The sequence below is a fragment of the Amphibalanus amphitrite genome, unplaced genomic scaffold (assembly GCF_019059575.1).
Source record: "Amphibalanus amphitrite isolate SeventyFive unplaced genomic scaffold, NRLGWU_Aamphi_draft 000346F_arrow, whole genome shotgun sequence".
Classification (NCBI taxonomy): Eukaryota; Metazoa; Arthropoda; class Thecostraca; order Balanomorpha; family Balanidae; genus Amphibalanus; species Amphibalanus amphitrite.
This window is the reverse complement of record NW_024881841.1, coordinates 33411-45546: the sequence shown is the minus strand read 5'-3', so window position 1 is coordinate 45546 and position 12136 is coordinate 33411. Positions and strand designations below refer to the sequence as shown.

Sequence of the window (12136 nt, the reverse complement as noted above, 5' to 3'; positions counted from 1 at the left end):
TAGTTATAGTCACACTTCAGGAAAGGCAAGGTCTTGCAATGTTGGGCTATTTGACATATACGTCATGATAATGACAGAATTTAGATTTGGGGCAAGACGGACCACTGTGGTCCATCTTACCCTGTGGTGGTCCATTGTACCCTGCATATGGGAAGTTCTTTTCCAAAACATTGACACAAGTTTAAGTAAGTTAATTTTTCAGGAAGGAGTCTTTGTTGCATGTGAGCCATGCATGCAAGTGCTCAGTTAGCATGCATTCATGCCAAACGACAATCAACACACATGTTCCCAGCTTTTAGCTGCACTTCCATCACACGAGTAAAGAATAAAGGCTCATTTTGTTATTTTACCATTTTGGTTACCTTTTCTTACAAGAGTACAGAGCAGAAGTGTAACACACAGGAACGGATAGCAGGCACTGCTGGGTGGTCCGTCTTACCCCACGTTTTTTCTTGTCTGAGTTTTTGACATGTCCCTCTTTAAGAGCATCCACCACCTAGATGTCTTTAATTTGAAATTTAGTATTTACACATATCAACAGAGGAAGGATTGAGCATTCCGAAGACTATAAATAATATGAATTACGAGAGCAGTGTAGCAAGATATGCGGCCTCAAACCTTAGCTGGTCCGTCTTACCCCACCTTCCCCTACCCCACGCTAAAAGTTATTTTGCCATTTAAAAAAAAAAAAACAGGGTTCAAAAGCAAATTTCTTGGATTGAAGGCACTGATTAGGTCATTATACAACAAAAGCCGTTGCGTATTAGGCGCTAGCAATGCAAGATTTTGCGCTGCAATGAAGTTGCAATGACGTGTTGTTAGGCGTTTTCCCTTGCGAAATTGATTTTTTACACTGTGCGTCAACATCTTCATTCCCTGAAACTTTAAACCCCGTTCATATGATAGCCCTTTTAGTTACGATAATTTTTCTCATTGGTCTTATTGTCATGCCACTTATGGATTTTCCGTAATTTTCTGTTATTCACACTATGTTCAAATTGCCCCACATGTTCAAATTACCCCACCCTACCCTATGTTGTTGGCTTATTGTTAGATATTTTGACCACGATATTCGAGAGCCAAGAAAGAAACAAGCGATGGAAACACACCATAGAAATCGGTTCAATCGTTCCGAACGGTAACCATGATAGTGGTCATGAACATGAAAATATCATGGAGCCTGTGAATGGCCTAGGTGAAGAAATGACAGTTGAGCCTGATGCATTTGGCCTGCGGCCAATGAGCTGCTTTGCGGCATTCGTTAGGAATTGTGTCCCCCAAGACCGAACTGTCCCAGGTCAGAGGTGTTCGGAACAAAATTTTTCTGGTAGGTACATGGTTCTGCTGGGTAAGAGGGCCTCTTTCATTCAGCAACGTTATAGCTCCGGGCAAATCTACTCTGGGCAAATCAAAATCACTCAGGACCAGCATTGCTCCAAGCTAGAGCAGCTCCGGGTCAAAGTCACTCGGTCAAAGGCATCGCACTTCAGGACCACTCCTGGTCAACGTCAACCTGGTCGAAGCTGCTCCTTCCCGTTCAGGAGTGCTCTTCGTCAAGGTCAGCCCCTGGTCGGAGCTGCTCCTGGTCAGGATCGCTCCTGGTCAACGTCACCCCTGGCCCTGGTCGGAGCTGCTCCTGGTCAGGATCGCTCTAGGTCAAGGTCCCCGGGTCAGGTAAGCTGGCACCGACGACTCAGCTAGCGAAGTCTATTCCTGGCGTTTGATAAACAGGGCAGGGTCTGAAAGCCGTTGGTCGTTGTCGGTGGCACGGTGCCCAGGACGGGTGCCAGATCTTCAGCGGCCCCATGAATCGGCTCCTCAGTCGGTAGCCAGAGAGTGAAACGTCGCCCCGCGGAGGTGCAGCTGCCGAACGCTGTGCCCTGGACTGTGCCGCTGAGACCGTGCGTGTCTTCGTTGACCGGTTGTGAGTTGTGTGGCAGTGCCAGACGGAGGTGCGAAGTCGGTCCGCGGTTTGGATAGCGACAGGTAAGGCCGCCGTAGACTACCACTTTCCCCTTTCCTTCTACGAGGTCGCGGAGCTAGCTCAACGGTAGGGGTAGCTGGAAAATGACGGTGACGGCAGCGACGGCAACGAGCGGGGCCGGTCACTATACGTTGAACTGATCAAGGCTACTAGCGTGTCCTTGACCGAAGGGCACAGTGCCAGAGCTGAGTGACGCGGGGCTGGCATAGCATCGCTCGGCACCGGAGGGCCGACAAGGGTAAGCGACCCAGCGCTGCCCATCGACTTTCCGAGAGACGATATTACCCACTATTGACTCTGCAGTGTGATCGCTCCGGAGAGGGATTACACGGAACTTCCGTGATGTGGGACTACAGGGTCCCGACTCCCTCCCGACTGTGAGGTCTTGACCGTTCGGTGGGGCCAACTATTCCTGACTGTGAGGCGGGGCAATCCTGTCTATAGCTCTGAAGTTGGTCCTCTCAACCTTGGTCACAAAATGTGGTTGACGCTCAGTCATTTGGTGAAGGAGGGATGACACCAGGCGTATCCAAATGAGTGGAACAATGTGAATGGTCCGAAGAAGCCGTTTCAACATCTTCGCTGCTTGTGAGATACAATCAATCGCCAGCAGCCTGTTCTATAGTCTATATTCCTCCGGCCTCGCCAAATCCATAGACGCTACTGGGCAGCCATCCCATGCGAGTCCATGAGGGCCCAAATTCGTGATGCAGTGCCGTCTTTCTCCTGACTCTGGCGATTCCCCAGAGACCGACATACGCAGGTTGAGTCTCCAGTGCAGCGGCGGCTCCTGTCGCCGCTGGAGCCAGCAGTGCTCTGCCAGCGGCACTGCTTTTGTTACGTTACGGGCCATGGCCAGATGTGGATGCCTCGCCATTATGCTTGCGAATACGTTTCGCCGGGACTAAATTGCTTTGACCATAGCGTTATAAATTGGTAGAACCATCTAGCGACACATGTCTATTGAAATTATCGGAGCTTTTTTTTCGAGACACACAACCACAAACGATGACGACTGCCACATCTAGTTGCGTTATACATACCGGTCGTATGGGAAGGGCTGTCTCACTAGCTATGTAACCCACACATGCTTATGTGTGTCAAAGTCATACGGCCCTAGCAACAATCGTCCTGTGATAGACACCTGCAAAAAGGGCGCTCTCTCGCCCCTGCCCTCATCTTTACCTCACCCCACCGGTCGTCTCTCACACTGAAAACTTTTTTACCATTTCCTGAAGGGTAAACCCGCCATAGCATGGTAGCTTGACACACAGACGTTTTTTACCACCTTCCAGATGGTAAATTTTACTCTTTCATGAAGAGTAAACTCGCCAGGGAGGGGTAACATGACACACAGACGTTTTTTACCATCTTCTGAATGATAAACTCTTTTGATTTACTCTTGTCTAGAGTGTAACATTTTTTGGGTTACACTCTTTGAAAGGGTAAATCTTTAACGGAACCCTTTTTTAGGGAGTAACGCATCATCTACTCTGTGCTTTACCCTCCTACAGAGAGTATATTCTTATGTCCTACCCTTTGTCACATGGTAATGTTTACTCTTTCCTTTAGTGTAAACCCCCCAGAGGATGGTAACAGACCCACAGACGCTTCCTTCAGAAGCTTCACGAAGCTTCTGTTAACCGGAGCTCACCAACTAAAAAAAAAATGTTTCAAGAGCAACAATGTAGGTGTATTTGGCTTCCGTACAAACAATACGAGGGGCACACCAACCATGAACATTGTGAGACTCTTCACTTATTCATACAAATTTATACAAAGCGTTCAGCAATGCACAAGCGGTAAATAAACACCACGATACAACTTGAATGCAATTTGAATATGAATACAAGACATTCAGCGCCCTCATATTGGATTAGGCAGAGCGCACAATATTTGAAGTGAGCGACGGCGTTCCTGGGTGGTCGCCCGTCTGCGTGAGATAATGAGACTGGATCACTACAGTGCAAGGCTTTTTCAAAGTCACCAACAAAATGCATAAACTTGTAGCATCACAACAAAATTAATGTACGTACTCACAACACTAGGCCACGTGGCCGTGCACGGGGTCCTGTTAACCAGGTCAAATTAGCACCACTCAACGGCACGCAATGCTCTAGCACATCGGTACTTACAATAAAATGTCCACAGAGGCTCTATAGGCGATGCACAACACACAAGCACAATCACCAACGGCCACGCCGCGCGGCACCGACACTGCTCACATCCGCTCTCGGAGACCAACGGCCGAAAACTGACAGATGCGCGCGGCCTTCAAACCGCAAACGGCCGATCTCGTTTCTGATTGGCTGATTGTTTCCATTTCAAATATCATCTTCACGAGGGTAAACAAGATCCACGCATGAAACGACTATCTGTACCCGAGTCATGATACCCAGGAGGAAAGAGTTTTCGTGATGTTCTGGATCGCGAGAGTAATATTGATATTTACATGGTAATGATACTCTTCGCTGGCGAATAAGCTCATATTAACCACGTACCGTTACTATGCACATAATGGTAGCAGCGAGTTACCCTTTCAATATACTATTATCTTGCGGGTTTGATGAAAATGAACTCTCCAGGAGGTAGTAAAAAAGTTTTGAGTGCACCATTCGTGTTACTGGAACCTCGGTGTCGTGGTGTTTTCCACCCGTGATACGAGGCTTAAGTGCAATCTTAAGCTGAAATGCATGCCTGTGCACTCCTGAACAAAACAAAATCCGGTAACGTTTAAACCATGTTGCTGGGTGAGAAATGTGAGCATCTGCTCGAATGTAGGTATGTGTGTTGTGTACCCGATGTTATATGCGACGTCACGATCTCGCATCAGAGTCACGTGTTGATTTTACAGTATCACGTATAAAACATGCACGAGTATTTATTCAGCCGATAAGAATCACGGCACCCTAGCGTGAATGGCTTACGGATGAATTAAAACGAAGTGTCACAGGAATTAGTGAATGTCCCATGGGGTTAAGAACGTTAAACAACCATAATACCCCACAAATGCTGAACAGGCAGAGGTAAATATCGCTACTGCTAAGCAGGATACTGCACATCAGTTGCAATAGATGACACTGAAACCTCACTACACGATTTATTTCATACAGTTATTGTGGTTAATTTAATCGAGACAAAAAGCACACCCCAAGTAGCAATTGGAGGCCACCTCAGTCACCCGCATGGGCGAATTGGGTGACTCAGATCTGTCGTCATCGTCCGACAGTCCTCTTACGTCATTACCCTTCAGTCCTCAATGGCGTCACTGTAATTCAGTTCTCTATGACGTCACCGTCCCTCCGTCGGTCCCCCGCTGAGCTGACGTCACGCGTCGGGCGGGTCACGGCCAGCGGACCTGCGACGGCGCCGCCCCTGCGTCGGCACCGACGAGAGCTGCGCACCACGCGCCGATCGATCGACGGGCCGCATCGACGGTCCATGTGGCCCAGGGGTACGATGTGGGCCGTGCCAGCGAGCGTGGCCAGTGGCGCGCGCGGCGCCAGCGCCCGCCGAGCTGTGTCATTTGAGAGGTGTTGATCAGGATTGTAGCGAGAATACGCAGTGGGCTGGCTGGCAGACGTGAGTATGCGGGTCTGGCCGAGGATTAATTTGTAAACAGTGAGGTGAATGACCTGACGGGGAGGTGACTGACCTGGCCTGATGTTGGTTTGTGTTGTGTTGGTTGTGCGTGCAAAGTGAGTCCAACTAAAACTTTGTTGACCACGTGCGCGCATGCGGGGCCCGTTTCTATCATATATCTACAGAGCTTCTGGGCCAATTACGCACAAAGCTCGCACACTGTTGGAGATTCGCAAGACTCACATCCTGAGATCTCACTTACCGCACGTGCAGTGGCTGCTTCTGCATCTCAGCAGTGACTGGGTCGATTGCGCTTTAAGTCGGTACGCTGTTAGGGGCCCTTTGGATGGTCGATCCATCTAAGTCAGATGGGGCCACCCTTCGCACGTGCGGAAGTGGAGGGTCCACTTCCAAAGCCTGTATCAACGATTGATCGTTCATCCATTGCGTTATGACTGTAATACATAAATGACTGTGTTTGTTTTATCATTGCAGGAGTGCGGGTCAGTGAGCATTAGAGCAGCTGTTTGTGACCAAAAGGAAGAGACAGAAGACACCAATCACCAACCATGGCCATCACCAGCCTCATGGGAGACGTCGCGATGACCATCAAGGGCAAAATGCCCGGTCAGGTCAACATTGACAACAAGGTGTTCCAGCTCCACTACCGACTCACCACCTTCCTCTTTCTCGGTAAGTTTACCGACAGTTGTATAATGCAACCTTCACTGAAAACAGTCACCGGAACACGTGCCGTCCTTATCCGCATCAATATAAGTCTATTGACATACAGTATGCGCCAGTTAATTAATTGAGCACAATGCACACTTCTCTTTCGCACAGTTTGCTCAGGCACTGACGTCCTGAGGGTTTTTTTGCACCCATAGGTAAACGAATTTGCTAATAAGATACATATGTAGATGTTTTATCAATTGCGTCACAGCAGTACCTACGCCACCCATTTCTTCGGAACTTTTGCGGTATAATCAGGTTTTCTGGGATTAAGTTGTCTGAGTTCTGGCTCGCACATGTTTGCTAGGCATCAGACCTCACCCAGTCCTCTCTAAAATTGTAGACGCCCAGGGGGGAGGGATGGCTGTCGAATATCGATTGTCAATACGATCCCTTTTGGTAATGACTCTTTGCTTGCTTGTGACTGGAAGCCATCTACCAAAAGTTCATTTGTTAAAAACTGGCGAGACTATTTGTCATGTCAGTCTCTTTCGCCACAACTCATGTCCAGCCATTGATCACAATGTTTGCACTCTGACTCATAAACGATTTATGTATCTATTCGTGCCCCGCGTCAGTACTTGATATAACGATTGGGGATCAGCAGCGGCACTTGGGCAGATTCTCACAGGACACGTTCTGCCCCAGTTACGCTGTGGATGCCTGACACAAAGCACCTCGTAAGGCTTCTTACAACTGTTATACCCAGAGGGGATAACAGTGGGGCTTTAATCCCATCGTATGTGTTTTGCGTAGGTACCTATGCAATACCGTGTACCTGAGCAAAATAATGTTGTGTGATATGACACCTTGAGAAGCACGTAGCGCAGGTGTTATTTGACGAAATATAAAGAAAGAAGCCTCGTGATAGCACTGGCACTTGGCAGTATTACTGTATTCTTCGTGTAACAAAGAATGGCATATTCATTGGCTACGAAAGACGTAAATAATGCATGAGAATCCGTACAAGATCACTCAACGTGGAACAATCTTCCGGGCAAAGCCAACCGCAAAAGGTCGACGTAACGGTAATCAAAAAAATTTAAACGTAGGGCGCATTTCTTACGAAATATGCTTTGCTCAGGCTCAACCTTTTTAGTTCGTCATTTGCTTCTCTTTTTTCCGTGCCCAGTGGCAACCAGAATTCAAAAAGGTTTGCCGCCACCCTTGGGATTCTGTTTGAGATATACATATAGGTACCATAGGTGCACAAGGTGAAAAATTTCCTTTGCTGCAAAGGCCCTCGAATGTACTACTGATATACAGCATCGTTATACGTCTGTCATCTCATCAGATAAGTGTTAACAGATCATCTGCCATTCGGAGAGGGGACGCCACCCTTCATCTTCATGTAGATATCCAAATTGTCGATTAGAAACCCAATGAAAAGCATACCGTAGATCGAATGCGCCTTTGAATTCATCTGGCCCGCGGCATAGCATCGGCAAAAAATAATAGCTCTTTTATCTAATGGCACAATAGTGTCTATATCACTTTTTAACGCAGGACAAAACATAAATATTCTAGCTGCTATAGCTAAACAATATTTTTATTACGTCGTCATGTTTTCCAAATGTTGAATATGGTTGTCGTGTATGGGAAAATGTGAATGTTATGAGATGAGTCAGGCTGCCTCCCGACGCTTCGTGACAGTTTCATCTGGGTTCGACCAAAAATAAGTCACCGACCTCTTTGTTGTCGATATCATTGTTCGGCGAGGATTTTGCAAATCGCTGACGAACTAGCTGCTATGTCTAAACTGTTGTGTCTGCTGTGAGTGTGCTTACAAGCGGATCTACCCCACCCTACTTTCAGTTACGGCCTTATGTAACGCCCGTCCGTGTGCGGGCCCGCACTCGGTTAGGGTGGTTGCGTGGGTGACACCCATATGGCTTTGTTGGTCCTGCACATACACACATTGTACCGATCAATAACGCACGCAGGAGTCATACTACGCCTGACTCTCCCCCACACGTGTGTATGTCAGACGTAAGTGAGCTGATAGTTATAGGCGGAACTGAAGGGAGTTGAGTGTTGAGACTTGAGCAAGGGTGTGGTTGACCGGATTGAGGACAGACTGCAGAGACCATGCACTGAAGAAACGGCGCAATGCCAACCAGGGAAATAAGGGGAACGGAAGTTCACGGAGTGATGGAGTTCACTGCGCCGCGGCAGCGGTGGCTATACTCAGAGACAGTTGATCAGATTCCATCACGCCGAGAATGACCTGACTGAATGCTGAACGAGTAATTGCAGTGGAATGGACGAGTGGCTGTATTTTTCATACAGATTTGGCTCCAATGTTTGAGTGGACGGATTGACAGAGCCGGAGCCTACGCTAAGCAAAGCTTGTTGCCTCGGCCCCGACCCTTACCGTCCAATCGGGCTATTCCGGGTATGTGTGGTATCGAGAGGGCTCGGATGCCAAACTTCAGCGCATCAATCACAGCTGTACATACTCTCAGCTGATTGACTTCAATTGGTTACAGCTACTCCCATCAGCCGCGGAACATCCTCGTCAGGAGTTTAGTAAATCGAGTGCCACTCACGCTCTACTAACCGATAATCAACGGGACTGACAATGAACCAGTAACGCTTTATGGCAATCAAAGCAAATTTAGACCATACTTACCGCGACATGGGCTTTCCTCTTTGATAAAAATCGGCTACCAGCCAATCCGTCCTTGTCTTCCTCAGAACCAACCCATTATCATCCTCACTCACGCTGTACCCATTGTCTGCTCTCGGTTACTCCCATCAGACAACCGGTGGTGAGGGGCAGCCCTCGTTAGGTTAGGTCTATCTGGGGTAACCGTTTTGAACGACAGGGTGGGCTATCCCAACGGAACACCTCCGTCCCACCAAGGCGGTCTCTGCCACTGCGGCACACTGTCGGTGTGCCATGCAGTCCAATGTCTCCACCCTATACCTATTATCCTACAGCTGTGCAACAGCCTTTCCAGGCCGAAAGATAACCTTTTCACCATACAAAATTGAAAATAAGCAAACTAAAGTTACAAACTGACGTTATTTAGCTACACAGATTTCACAGTGTATTAAATGGTAAATGGTAAAACTTTTCTTTAATGGTAAAACTTTTTTCGTCTGCGCAAACTTCATTAGTTAAAAATCTTGACAACGCATTACCGCAGATTGAATTGATGACCTCAGCAAATCTATCCATAAACAGAACGTGAAGGTATAGCGTATGTCATGTCCAATGATAAAAATCATTGACACCGACTGTACCAGGAACGTCTCACCCGTACGTGTCACCCTTTTCTGTCGCCGCAGGATTCTCCATTCTGTCGACGACAACGAGTCTAATTGGCCACCCGATAAACTGCTTCTGCCGCGACTGCGAGGAGAAGGGCATCAGCAAGGAGGTGATCAACACCCACTGCTGGATTACCGGCACCTACACGCTGCCCAACAAGAGCGCCGTCACCATGCGCAAAATCGGCTTCGAGAGCCGTAAGTGTCTGGGGATGTTTTGCCTAAAATAGTCCCTGAGTGTATGCTCAATCTTAGACCTCTATATACCTCTATACCTGTTTATCTGTATGCCTCTGCTCAATAATGTAGCAAACCATTTGTTCCATGATGTTCAGTGATGTCATTTAGGGAATAGCATTGCCAAGTCCAATAACCATAGGTGAAGGTCACCGATAACGAATGCACTGTCAACGTCTATATCGGCTCTTACAGGAGCGATACAGAACCAGACAACTCGTACATTTTTTAAGCACGAAATGCCTCGTGAGAGTGCCGGGGAAATGTCCCGCCTACATTTAGGATTGGCTGGCTTTTAAAAAATAGTTATCGATGCATTGAAGAGTAAACCCCCGTCGCTCCGGTATTGAAATATTGACCCCTGCCCTTTTGTTTTGCAGATTTCTACGGCCTGGGCACTCAGGAACCAAACGAGTACCGCAAGTACCACCTGTACTATCAGTGGGTGCCGTTTGTGTTATTCATACAGGGCGTGCTGTTCTACCTGCCACACTGGATGTGGGAAATCAACGAGGACGGTAGGGTGCACGCGCTGGTTCACGACATGCGCCTGCCTAACATGGACAAAGACACGCTCAAGAAGAAGATTGGCAATCTGAGCATGTACGTCAACGAAACACTCGGATCCTACGATGGCTACTACTTACGCTTCCTCTTGTGCGATTTTCTGAACATTGTCAACGTGTTCGCCAACATGTTCCTTATCGACCACTTCATCAACCACGAGTTCTTGACCTACGGCCCGCGCTGTGTTCGCTACTTCCAAGACCCGAGCAAGGTGGACGTCAGCCCCCTGACCTTCACCTTCCCGAAGCTGACCAAGTGTGAGTTCCAGCTGTACGGCGTGTCCGGCACCGTGCAGAACTTGGACGCCCTCTGCGTGCTGGCGCTCAACATCCTCAACGAGAAGGTGTACCTCTTCCTATGGTTCTGGCTGGTCATCCTCAGCTGCATCACCTGCGTCGTCTTCTTCTTCCGCACGTCACTCATGTTCGTGAAGCGATTCCGCGTGCCTCTCTTCCAGCGGCGCGCTCACACACTACGATCACAGGACATCAAGGACGTGGTCCGCAACATCAAGGTCGGCGACTTCTTCTTCCTTAGTCTGTTGGCTAAGAACCTGGACATCACGGCTTTCCGGATGTTCCTGGCGCATCTGGCGCGGGCGATGAGGAAGCAGGGTGGTTTGGGCCCGGCTGCCAGGAGCGCTCAGAATCGGCGGCCGCCCACTGGTGGTCACACTGGTCAGAGTCAGCATCAGGAGGGTCACGGGACCAGACAGAGCGCTCGTGATGGCGAGGCAGAACCTCTGGCCCCGAAAGAACCGGCGGGAAACAGCACCGTCAGTACTGCGGAGATCGTGGCTTACCACTTGAATGACGTTTAAATGATCATTAAATGACTGAGTGAGTAATTGAATGAGTGGATGGTAAGTGAGTGAGTGAGCGAGTGGGCGAGTGAGTGAATGAGTGGGTGAATGGGTGAGTGAGTGCGTGACTGCGTGAGCAAGCATTTTCTAAGTAAAAAAGAACAACGAACAGAAGAAGGAAGGAAATGATATGCCGGCGAATGAAAGATGAATGGTTTTGCCCACGCTCGAGCATTTTACAGTACCTATACACAAAATTTTGGAGGTGAATGAGAATGAGATTTTTACAGGTTGGAATTTGGAAGGTCATTTCGGAAGCTTGAATTACCGAATATATAGGTGTAAGTAAGTGAAAAATGAAAGTGTGTTAAAAGAATGAAAGATGGTCGCGCTTATTCTAATGCCCTGTGCATTCTGATGTGATTTCAGTTAAGCTCCCTCAAGCGCCTTGCAACACTGTGCTTTTCATTTCATTGCCGAGTATGACAAGTCAGCATAAATCTATCATTTTTAGGAGCACAATGCACATGTACAATGTACATAGTTATATATTTTTCTTGAACAATATTCCAGTTAAACTAGCACAAATTTATCAGGAGCTCTGCAACAGAGGAAAGCGCTCGCCTGGTATCTCAATTGGCAGGCCGTCATACGCCTGACATTGAGCCCGGCAGCCCGCGGATCACAGTCGTTCAGGCGTTCAATGCTCCTCAGATGAAGGCGATTTGCGGTTGGCGCGGGAGCAGCCGCAGCCAATTAAAGTCGTTAAACGGGCGGTGACCGCAACTATCTTGGCACACTCCAACCTTGTCTTTAAATCCTCGCAGCTCTCCCGAGTTTGGTTAAAAGTGCCTGTGGTCAAGGAGTGCGTGATACGCCATTGTGCAGTGTGCACGCGCTCTGACTAGTCGATCTTTTCATCCTAGTTATTGGTATGTACTTATTTATTATGAAAA

At 48.2% G+C, this 12136-nt stretch overlaps 1 protein-coding gene across 2 annotated transcripts; it reads left to right on the top strand.

Moving 5' to 3' along the window:
* The first annotated feature begins 1751 nt into the window (after positions 1-1751).
* LOC122389168 (innexin shaking-B-like) lies at positions 1752-11718 on the top strand. Of its 2 annotated transcripts, none has more exons than XM_043380921.1 (4): positions 1752-1986; positions 6062-6259; positions 9593-9772; positions 10192-11718. In XM_043380921.1, the coding sequence occupies exons 2-4, from the start codon at positions 6136-6138 to the stop codon at positions 11196-11198; spliced, it is 1311 nt and encodes a 436-aa protein (XP_043236856.1). In that variant the 5' UTR covers positions 1752-1986; positions 6062-6135; the 3' UTR covers positions 11199-11718. The 2 variants fall into 2 exon arrangements, with proteins under 2 accessions (XP_043236856.1, XP_043236855.1); XM_043380920.1 differs by lacking the exon at positions 1752-1986 and adding an exon at positions 5452-5566.
* The last annotated feature ends 418 nt before the right edge of the window (positions 11719-12136 follow it).

Coding starts and splice junctions, on each gene's coding strand:
- LOC122389168 (XM_043380921.1), top strand. CDS start 6,136: ATGGCCATCACCAGCCTCATGGGAGACGTCGCGATGACCATCAAGGGC. Junction 6,260..9,592: donor CACCACCTTCCTCTTTCTCG/GTAAGTTTACCG, acceptor CTGTCGCCGCAG/GATTCTCCATTCTGTCGACG. Junction 9,773..10,191: donor CAAAATCGGCTTCGAGAGCC/GTAAGTGTCTGG, acceptor TTTGTTTTGCAG/ATTTCTACGGCCTGGGCACT.